Genomic DNA, 11109 nt, shown 5'->3' with positions numbered 1-11109 from the left:
GTATCTTTATACTAAATCACCATATAGGTAAGTATGTATGTATTGACATAATTGTTGTGCTCTAGAGTTGTGGTGCTGACATGGCTCCTGGAAAGTACACATCATCACATGATGCAGACCTGGCCGTCAGAGCTTCAAGCATAGGCAAACCTGCGGCACAGCATTTGGGTTCAACTGGAAGCATCAGACGAGATAGACTCATGAGCGTATTCCGCTCAAAGAGGAGCTTGAAGCTTCATTTTTTGTTGACATTCCTCCAAATTAATAAACGCTATCTTGCGCCTTTGAATGAGATACCCATCTTTTGCAAAAACGCCAATACCTTTCCCGAATTGCCCATCCCTCTATCCAACCAAACTCCCTTGAGTTACACACAAGCCTCAAATCCAGTGGTCATCCAAAGCTCGGTTCTTGTCGAGGTAGTCGTACACCTGCCTGTAGTCCTTACAGACGTGCTTCGCATCCCATCCATCGCTACCGGTGAACCCAGGCGGGAACGTCGTCTGCGTGCCCTCCAGCGCGACATCGCCAGCGCACATGATGGCCTATTTCAACCAAGATTAGTTAGTTCCCCATCTACCAGACACATCTCCGGAGAGAAACACAAAACAACAGAACATGACTACCCACCTGCCGCAGATACTCAAAGCAATGCTGCAAATGCCACGGCCCCTCCGCGCCCTCGGTACCCTCGGGGATATGCGAGTGCATATCGACGTTGGCGCTCCCGTTGACGGCCATGCCCGCGTAGCTCTCGAGAATGGCGTACAGGCAGTGGAGCTGGTGCGTCATCGAGGTCGTGAAGACGGTGCGCGGAGCGAACTCGGGTAACGGGACGGGGAGGTTGTCGTGGGTCTTCGGGTCCTTGACTTCGAGGTAGCCCAGGCCCTTGGGCACGATGGAGAGCCACTGCTCCTGGAGAGTTGCGTTTGTGAAGAGGGCTTTTGGGTCGTCGGGGACGAAATCTGTTGTTGGGTGGAAGGTTGTTATTTGTTGGGAGACTGTTGCACATTGTTAGTTTTGGTCTATTTTGTGGGTAGCATTGAGTAAGTGATGGAAGATGTATTGGCGTACATTTAGGTGCGAATCCTGTGAGGTCGCCGACTGGCTCGAGACGCTTGTCTGGTGTGCTGATTGTTGAAATGCCCCTTCTCTCAAGGAGCAGGCCGACGATGACGACCAGAAGAAAGGTATCGAGCAGCCAGCGCCATCGTCGGAAGAGGTTCCGGGCCTTCGCGCATCGACTCGCTCGTGATGATGGTGAGCATCTGCCGTCTTCAATGTCTGCCCGCTTCCATGGCTTGCCCTCGTCGCTGAGGAGCGACACGCTGACGTCGGTCATGGCATCGTCGGTGATGTCTGCCTCTCGGCGGGCGTCGGAGTAGGGTGTATTGCTGGGTTTCATAGCGCCAGCTCTGGTTCTCGGGGGATTGGTGACAAGAAAGGGAATTGTACGATATTCAAACGAGCAGATGGCAGGTAGATATGATATTCCCGATTACTCGGGGTTTGCAATGTCAAGGACTATGTACAGAATCTGACCAGCAGAATGTCACGTCTCCGAGTGCCTCAGCCTACGTTGCTAACTATGGGAAGGGGGCGACTGTGCGACCTCACCCGCCGCCCTTGCATTCTGTGTTTTGAAACACCACACACATCTGGGAGCCCTGGGTTGATGTCGAGGAGGGCGCCGGCGCATGCCTCATTGAGTGATTGCGCGGCGCGTTGGATGATTTGAAAGGAGCTCCGACACTTTGTGTATGAGGTGAGCGGAGCGCGGGAGGATGTTTGGGACCGTGCAGGGCTGCAGGCTGCGTCAATCATCAGTCGGGGTGGTCAGGTTCGGGGTCGGGGGATTGTTTATTGGTGGTTGTTTGTATGGCGCATTCGTCATCTTTGATTGTTTTGTCACTTCGAAAACTTGAAGCCGTATTGAAAGCGAGGTTTCGGTGTGCAAGTGGGATGTCGTCAAGGTTTTGACGAATTGACCACTCTTGACCCCTTTTGGTGAGAGTTTCTGTCAACACCAGCAAACATTTCAATCAGCCAAAGTCAGGCTTACATCGCACGACTAATTATTTCCACCATGCCTGGGGGCAGATATCTAGAGTACTGGTTGCTGAAAGAACACGCACAGCAGAATTTGAAGGGACCTTGAAGTTTTGGTGGCTAAATTACACGTGCAATGGACTTTCAGAATGCATTCAGAGACCCATCCATGGAGGTTTCTCTCGAACTGGCGGCAATTGGCAAAGTTCATCGACACTATTCAAAAAGGGGGAGGGCAAGGTAACAAAACGAAAGACGGGCAAAAGACGCATCATTACATCGAGTAAAAACGGCAAAATGATAACTGTGAGATTCGAACTCACGCCTCTTGCGAGACCAGAATGCTCATCCGTTGGACGGATGAAGCTTTTGAAGCTTGAGTCTGGCGCCTTAGACCGCTCGGCCAAGTTACCTGTTGATGATTCTGCCGACCAAAATGTTGGATAAGGAGCTAGCAGTGTGACTGAGGCTGCCCGTGCTTTCTATGTGTGGCGCAAAACCTAAGCCGCTGATAAGCCGCTCGCAGAAATAAGCTCTTGTTTGACTTTCGGGATCGACAAACTCTCGTCCCATCAATACTATTCCCGACGTTATTCACATCATCATCCCATCACAAGAAGCGACCTTCATTGAGTATCTGAATATGTAAACCTTTCCTCACCAATCCCAACATCTGATGCTGAACGCCCTTATCTCGGATATAAATTCGATCCTGGATTGAAGATATCGGAGTGGATCACCGGCCTCGGCGATCGCGCAAGCGCCGAGATGGATCAAGGGAAAGAAAAAAAGTCTGAACCCTGACTCTCGAATCTGACAGGAATCGGGCCGCTATCGTCGTCGACCAAAATCATTCCACTTTCCTCTTGGTATCGACGTATCGTGGACTCGTGGAGCACAGAGCCCCCCGGTGGGATTCAGAACAGCGGAGACGGCTCCAGAGCGGGAGTTGATGTCGGCAATCTCAGTCTTTCTGTGTTGTTGTGATTTGCATCTGTTGATGCTTTTCTTCTCTTTCCAATAGTCTATCTGAGTTCATGTTCAGCAGGTCTGGACGAACATGTTGCTTCTCATATCGGTGACAACAGCATCATTCACCAAATACACCCGTCCAGTGACGAGTCTATACCATCTCAGAACATCAACACCATGCACAACTACCGCATCCTTGGACTCCAATGACCTTACCGGCGTCAACATGAACAGCAAAGCAACGCTTGATGAGCTGTCCCATCACAAGCGCCCTGCCGCCAACTAGCAGTCTAGTGTTGGCCGGGCTCATCCGTTCGGCACCACGCGCCGATTCCACCTACCACCACTTCCCGCCTGCCTGCCGCCCTATCGGGACCCCAGTGGCGGCGGAGCCCTTTGATAATCCTTTTTTCTCTGCATGGAAGTCTTCTCCTTTTTTCCTGTCGGCACCCTTCCACTCTGGACCCAACACCAAGGATGGTGTACGAAAGAGTGGACCTCGGTGGTGCAATGAGCGGTCTCCATTTTCAGCCTCTTTCGAGCCAAGTTTATATCCGGTCAAGGGGTCTTGTCTGGTCTGACTATGGTCTAGTCCACTTGTGACTGTCCGCCACACAGCTCTCTCGCATTCACTCTTTTACTCCTTTTGCCGTCACTGCTACCCGATGGGATTCTTAATCCATACCGCATGGTTTCTTCCTTCTTCTTGGTACTGCTTATTCTATATTTGAGTTTCTCGGCTTGGAACGACCATAAGGCCATCTTCGGCGATTTCCCACCATCCATGATCGCTTGATGCAAGGGCTTACACTCATACTTAATGTCTAATCTATCCTGAAAGACGCTCTCCTTCACACTCGTGTCGTAATAGCGCGCCGCAACTTGTAGACCAAAGATCGCCACCCAACGTTGCAACAACAAGTCGGCCCGCCAAGAAGTACTTGAGCAACCTCTCTCATCAAACCAAGGATATCAAGCAAGATACACCTACTCGTCTGAACGGCAACAAACAAAACAGACACCATACAGATAACGCCCACAATGACCGTCCGAGACACAAACACCACAACCGAAAAGTCCGGCTCCGGCCCGGACCTTCGCTCAACAACCCCCTCCGAAACAACCCTCACACCCGCAGACCCCGCCGACCCGGAACCCCAAGCAACCCTCGCAGCCGGCGCCGAACCCCTAACAACATCCACCCCGGGCCCTGTCCCAGACGGCGGCCTCGAAGCCTGGATCCAAGTCCTCGGCTCCTGGGTCATCCTCGCCGACACCTGGGGCCTCGTCAACACGTTCGGCGTCTACCAGACCTACTACGAACGCACCCTCCCCGGCGTCACCCCCTCCGCCATCTCCTGGATCGGGTCCCTCCAGGGCGCCTTGCTAATGATGGTCGGCCCCATCTCGGGTCCCTTGTACGACGCAGGCTACTTCCGCGAGCTCCTCTGGGCGGGCATCACCCTCATCATCCTCGGCATGTTCATGACCTCCCTCTGCACAACCTACTGGCAGGTCCTCCTCGCACAGGGCGTCTGCGTAGGTCTAGGCTGCGGACTCGTCTTCCTCCCCTCCACCGCGATTCTGAGTCAATACTTCCACCGCCGCCGCGCCCTCGTCATCGGCCTCGCGGCGACGGGCTCCCCGATCGCGGGAATGTGCTTCCCCATCCTCTTCGGCCACCTCGAGCCCCGCATCGGCTTCGGCTGGGCCACACGCATCATGGCCTTTATCCTCCTGGGATTGTCCGTCGTCCCCGCCGTGAGCATGCACACGCGCCTCCCGCCATCGGGCCACAAGCGCTCCCTCGTCGACCGCACCGCGCTCCGTGACCCGGCCTTCATGCTCGTCATGGCGGGTTCGTTTGTCGGGTTCCTGGCCATGTACGTGCCGTACTTCTACATCCAGCTCTTCGCCGTCAGCCACGATATTGGTCCCGCGAACTTTTCGTCATACTTTGTCACGCTGCTGAGCGCGGGGAGCATCCCGGGCCGCGTGATCCCGAATTACCTCGCGGACAAGGTCGGCGCGTTGTACATGCAAATCTCCGTCGCCGCGGGCTCAGCCGTGCTCATGTTTGCGTGGCTCGGCATCCGCAACATGGCGGGTCTCGTCGTGTTTGCGATCCTGTATGGGTTGTTCTCCGGAGGCATGGTGAGCATTTCGCCGACGGTGATTGTGAGCTTGTCGCCTGACCTCGGGCGCGTCGGCACGCGCATGGGCATGATTAACTTTGTGGCGGGTATCGCCATCTTGATCGGTACACCGATTGCCGGTGCCATCTTGGGTGACTATAGCGGTGTTGCGTGGCAGTCCATGATCGGGTATGGAGCGGCGGCGTTGACGGTTGGGTCGATGGTGCTTACCGCGGCAAAGATCTTTCAGTTGAAGGGGGAGAGGAGGGATCTGAAGGCTTGAGAGTCGTTGATGATGGTTGACGAGGTACAGATGGATAGATTTCTTGTAGTTGGACTATATACCCCTTTGCGAATAGATGAGATTTGTTTAATTCTGGTCGTTAACTTCTTGATACTCACCTTGTGCACCACCACCCACAACCTACAGCCGCAACGCTCCCTAACACCACAACCCATCTCACCAACCCTTTGATAATCTGCTCCTTCGCAAACTTGTCAATCGCATCTCCATCATTCACCCTAGGAAACGGCACACCAGGCACCGGCCTCCCCAAAGCCTCACACAACGGCCCCCACCCGTCCTTAACATCATAAAACACCAACCTCTCCTCGTCCACAACCCTCCTGACCCAAGCCTGATGCAAATCCCACACCCGTCGCGTAGGCAGCACCCCATCCGCTTCTTGTTCCGGGGGAAATAACTCCCCCCACCGACCGTTGGGAATAGCATCAATATACTGCGGAAACCACCTCATCGTAGGCAGCCAAAACAGCGCAAACGACAGAAAAGCCTGCAGGCTCCGCTCTCCCGTCTGTCGAATACTTCGCACCCACGCCTCCGGATCGCGAACGGTGCAGATGACCAGGGCGTCGGGGTGCAGCGCGGCGAGTTCCTCGGTGAAGAGCATTCCGGGGACGTCGACGACTGCCGCGTAGCCGTCGTGGAAGTGTGTGGTCAGGGTGTCGAGGACGACCTTCTCGTCGGCGGCGGTACGGATGGGCGTGTGGGATAGGCAGGTTATCCAGGAGCGGATCTCGGATTCCGGGCCGTGGGTGAGTTGGGTGCCGCCGTGGTGGACGGGGGCACCGGCCCCGTCGTCTTCGGAGAGGAGGATTTCGAGGGCTTTGGCAAGGGAGGCGGTTCCGGTGCGGGGAAGGCCCGCGCCGATGACTTGGAGGCGGGTGCCGGGTTTTGGTTTGGAGGCTTCCTGGCCCATGGTTGGAGGTCTGGTGATTCACCTGATGTTTCTGGAGATGTGGTGTTGGTGTAGTCTCCTGGTAGTAGGCTACTCACTTCGTGATCAAAAAGTGAAAAGGAGAAACATGAGAAGGAAAGTCATCAGATTCCCTTCAACGCATTATGTGAGGGGGGAATAATCAGCTGGACTGACTACATGCAGATTTCTGTGCTGATGTCAGACCTGTCGTTGACTAGCTGGTTGCCTAAAGAGGAAATATCAAGTATCGACCTAGTCGTCAGCTCCGTTGGCAGCCCATCGCCAAACACTAGTTTGGTGCAGAAAGCAATTGATGGCGTTTCTTGGTAGACGACTTGGTGCGAGCCAAAGAGCTGTGGGCAGGCTGTTGAGGATTTAAGAGGCCTGCAGGTCTGCTGGTTGACTCATCTTATCATGTTGGCCATTGCTATCCATGCTTAGGATGCCCGAGGAATCTGCAATTGTCAGAAGATAAAGTTGACTTTCTTTGTGGGTGTCGAGGGAAGAGAGATGAGAGAGACATTAAGACGCGGTACTGTATCGGGAGAAAACGCTGTCCGATATCTCTCCTTCAGTTATCCTCCGTCTTCAACGAATATATCACATCGCTCCAATGGCTGCTTCAATGACAGCTAGTCTTGCGATGAGATAAATGATTTTGAACGTTGCTGTTCTTCATAGGGGTCTTTCTCAGCCGAGGATGAGGCATGGAAATGTAAGGTAGAGTGAACCCTTGTTGCGAGATAAGCAAGTAAAGATGGAGAGTAGGAAAGTCCAGCAACAATGGAGAATATTTTATCCCCCGTAACGTCATGAATAAACCTCGTTCTCGCACCGCTGGGGCTGATGCTCCATCCTCAAGTCATGTTCCGAGACCGAGAACGACAAGCAGATCCCGATTGCCTGGTACTGTCACCAAGACACGCGGATGACAAGCTGCTCAACGCCAAGTCCAAACTTCCAATCGATATTCAAACGGTGTCACCTTGCTCTCCTTTGAAGAAAATGATTCATGATAGAGCTCCAGCGTCGGAAGTTCGTTCTGCAAGAGGATGGAGCCCCTTTGCCAGCGGGGACGAAGAACCGCGGTAGGGCGTTGGGAAGATGCAGCTGCCAGCGAGTTGTATGCAATCAGGGGAGAGCTCCGCCCTATCAATTCAGCGGAGACGGTCCTGTTGCCCCGTATATTGATGTGTGGTGCTGATTCAGCCTTGGATGATGGCTTGGGCGGCAGCTTAGCAACGCTTACTTTGGCGTTCTGTGGCTTCTTATTCCCGCGCGCCAAAAGATTCGCAGTGTGAATAGTGACAGCTGCCAGCTGTTGGCCGTGACTAAAGTTGGAATGTACAGGTATTGTTGTACTTTTGGCCCGTGCTTTCTGCAGCTCCGATCATCGATCCTCAATCTGTCGGCTCCGTCACCCGTGGCCGTTGCCGTGGCCGTACCTGTCAGCTTCGTGGGGGGACGGCGGTGGCTCATTTGTCAGGTACTACTAATCTCGTCCAGTGAGGTTTCCGTACCTTGGCTAGGCCAGTACGTACAATTCAGTACTATGCATCGGCTGATGAGGTTGAGATGAGCCTAGTCTCCCTTCACCGTCTCTCTATCTACTGGGTCAGAACATGTACATTGCACCTTGTTGTCGCCCGTGTTGCTTGATAGAACAATTCAACGAGATTACAAACTTGGCGAGCCGCTCGAGTGATTACCACTTGATCGAGGGTTTCAGCGCGCGCGCGAGTTGGTCATCACCAAAGCCTTACGGGGTACACCATTTCTGATGGCGGCAGGCCTTGGATCCGAGGCTCCTCCGCTCTTAATCCGTGATCCGAAAACCTCTAATTCCATCTGTATTCTACCTTACCAAGCTTACCTTGCAGCTAGGTTGCTCTCCCCGAAGACCAGGATCTAGCAGCTCACTCCGTAGGCTAGCAAACAAGTGCCGTTCTGTCATGGCGAAACGACTTTTGGTATCCATAGCTTATCGATGGGCATGGAAGGGATTGCCCGTGTATTTGGTAAGGCTTATGATAGCTTGAGCTGGGGTTGTTAAGCACTTATTCAGCACCCACACACCAACACTTTTTGTCACTTTCTCTCTCCGGCCCGCCCTGACCGTTTGCGAACTGCTGGCCGTGGTCTCCCCGGCTGTCACCACCTTACGTAGGTAGTATTGGATGCTGTGCAGATGAAGCAAGGTATGGTGGTAAGGTAGCTTGACAGGGCTCGGATGGGGCAACGTACGTACCTAGGTTACCTTACTACAGTCTACGGATGGTCGTTTGGGTGTTCTTCGGGACCATCACACCCCAACGCCAAAACAAACCATGATCTTGAAGAGCCCGTCGCATTCCATCTTGCCCGCACCCGTTTGATGCTTAATCGGTCCTTCCGTCCGTTGACCGAACCTACGGTGCCGTCGTCAAACTCGCGAACTGAACTCATCTCAAGATACCTACTAGCAAGCAGCTTGGAAGATGAATGAAGCAAGGTACTTGTCAAATGATACCTACGGGCAACGGAAAGGACATGAACCCCTCCCCTGCCCCTCAGTGGAGCACAGACCCGCAGAGAGGGGCAGACACCAGCGGTACGTACAACTCTACCTTAGCTTCCCACCTCCTGCAAAAGCTCCAGGTACCTCACCACCACATCTCCTCCACCTCTTCCAACTGCGTCCGTCGTCTTGCTGACTTCACCTTACATGAGCAGCCATGGCAGCATATCTCTCGTGTACGGATAGTCTCAATGGCTCTACTGTAGCTAATTCCCACTAGGCCGATGAGCCTGATGAAACCGCATCCCAAGGGTACCCGACTGGCCCAGCCCAGCCCCATTCTGCATTCCTCTCTCTCTTTTCCCTCGTCCGACTCCCATCGAGTCTTTCCAGTGGCTTTGCCCAGCCTAGCGTGCCATTGATGATGCAAGACGCCCGTCTCGTTCCCCTCTCTTTCCCATCTTTGCTTGTCACCTTGTCTCTGTCTCGTATGCTCGGCGGGGGTTGCGCGCGCCTGTTCATGTTGATATAAGACCACGACATCCCCCTCTTGTTGTCTCGATATCTACACCCAGCATCTCTTTATCGAGCACCAATTCACTCTTCCTTTCCCTTATCTCCATACAAGACATCAATCCGTCACAATGGCTCCCAAGATTGCCATCGTCTACGTAAGTCCACTATTTACTACAACCTAGCACTTCTTTCCTAATCGGGCAATTTCTTGTCACTTCTCCCCTTCCCCACATCACCTTACTTCACCTCACTCTCCCACCACACACACCGCAGTCTCAACCATTGAGTGCACCAATGCCTCTGAAAATCTGCCATCACCATCTCAGAGACACAATGAAATGAACACACACACACACACACACACACACACACATACATACATACACACATTCCCATTCCACTCGGTTGCGCGGCTTCCCCTGCCGACGCCGTTAATGACACCATGATACGGCCTGTTTGCCCGCACGAGAGCGCCCTGAACCCCACCTTACACACCTCACACCCATCGCGTCCCTATCCCAAACTCCCGAAGAATAGTCCCCCTTGACATTATGGCCGTCCTGCTAACACCACGATCTTCCAGTACTCCATGTACGGCCACATCCGCCAATTGGCCGAGGCCGAGAAGAAGGGCATCGAGAAGGCCGGCGGCACCGCCGACCTCTTCCAGTACGTCTCTCCCACCCATACCTCACCCTCACGGCACACCTTGCCCGTACACACATAAACACCAGCATGCCATGACTAACACACAACAGAGTCGCAGAGACCCTCCCCGAAGAGGTCCTCACCAAAATGGGCGCCCCCCCAAAAGCAACAGACGTCCCCGTCCTAGACGACCCCGCCACCCTCGAATCCTACGACGCCTTCCTCCTCGGCATCCCAACCCGCTACGGCAACTTCCCCGCCCAGTGGAAGGCCTTCTGGGACAAGTCCGGAAAGCAGTGGTCCACGGGAGGCTACTGGGGCAAGCTCGCCGGCCTCTTCATCTCCACCGCCTCCCTCGGCGGAGGTCAGGAGTCCACCGCCATCGCCGCCATGTCGACGTTCGCCCACCACGGCATCATCTACGTTCCGTTCGGGTATGCCAAGGCCTTCCCGCTCATGGCGGACTTGTCCGAGGTCCACGGCGGTGGCCCCTGGGGCGCGGGTACTTTCGCGGGCGCTGATGGATCGCGCCAGCCTTCGGCGAAGGAGCTGGAGATTGCTACGATCCAGGGCGAGGCATTTTACCACACTGTTGCCAAGCACGTCGGTTGACTGCATGGCAGCGAGAGCGGTGGTGCTACCGCCGTTGCGAATGGGGTGAACGGATCCGAGAACCCGGCGGCGGCGAAGGCGGACCCCGCGGTTCCGGCAGCACAGGAGCCGGCCCCGGCGACGGAGACCCGAAAGGCCCCTCAGGAGTTGGACGACAAGGATGTCAAGGCCGGACCGTGCGGTCTGCCCAGCAAATGTGTCGTGCAATGAAAGGACGGAGTTGTTTTTGCCATTATGCCGTGGGAAATTTACTGAAAAAGAAAGATAATAATGATACCTCACTTACTATTGATATATTTCAAAGTTATTCTATGGAGTGACATGACTGCCTCGCTAAGCCCTAGTGAACACATCCTGACCAACCCTTGGTATGTATGCGACGGCAGCGGATGAACCCTGCCAACCATGCCTACTCAAATGGAGTGATTCGATGGACAACCGGGGAGCTCCCCGCACTAAG

General features: G+C 54.2%; 4 protein-coding genes across 4 annotated transcripts; 2 read left to right on the top strand and 2 right to left on the bottom strand.

Annotated features, from left to right (window-relative positions):
• Positions 1 to 380: 380 nt before the first annotated feature.
• Positions 381 to 1405, bottom strand: CCOS01_14619 (uncharacterized protein; the record flags this gene model as incomplete). Its single annotated transcript, XM_060462762.1, has 3 exons — positions 381 to 545; positions 631 to 1001; positions 1075 to 1405. 3 exons carry the CDS (start codon positions 1403 to 1405, stop codon positions 381 to 383), a joined length of 867 nt encoding a protein of 288 aa, XP_060306593.1.
• A 2657-nt stretch (positions 1406 to 4062) lies between these two features.
• CCOS01_14618 (major facilitator superfamily transporter) lies at positions 4063 to 5439 on the top strand (the record flags this gene model as incomplete). The annotated part of the gene is made up of 1 exon (XM_060462761.1): positions 4063 to 5439. The coding sequence occupies one exon, from the start codon at positions 4063 to 4065 to the stop codon at positions 5437 to 5439; it is 1377 nt and encodes a 458-aa protein (XP_060306592.1).
• A 115-nt stretch (positions 5440 to 5554) lies between these two features.
• CCOS01_14617 (uncharacterized protein) lies at positions 5555 to 6376 on the bottom strand (the record flags this gene model as incomplete). The annotated part of the gene is made up of 1 exon (XM_060462760.1): positions 5555 to 6376. One exon carries the CDS (start codon positions 6374 to 6376, stop codon positions 5555 to 5557), a length of 822 nt encoding a protein of 273 aa, XP_060306591.1.
• Positions 6377 to 8905: 2529 nt separating this feature from the next.
• On the top strand, positions 8906 to 10859 carry CCOS01_14616 (minor allergen Alt a 7; the record flags this gene model as incomplete). The annotated part of the gene is made up of 6 exons (XM_060462759.1): positions 8906 to 9013; positions 9154 to 9342; positions 9449 to 9544; positions 9973 to 10058; positions 10148 to 10640; positions 10710 to 10859. 6 exons carry the CDS (start codon positions 8906 to 8908, stop codon positions 10857 to 10859), a joined length of 1122 nt encoding a protein of 373 aa, XP_060306590.1.
• Between the last annotated feature and the right edge of the window lie 250 nt (positions 10860 to 11109).

This window comes from Colletotrichum costaricense (assembly GCF_030867565.1).
Source record: "Colletotrichum costaricense strain IMI 309622 chromosome Unknown Scaffold_21.1, whole genome shotgun sequence".
Lineage (NCBI taxonomy): Eukaryota > Fungi > Ascomycota > Sordariomycetes > Glomerellales > Glomerellaceae > Colletotrichum > Colletotrichum costaricense.
This window is presented reverse-complemented; position numbering and strand designations above follow the sequence as displayed.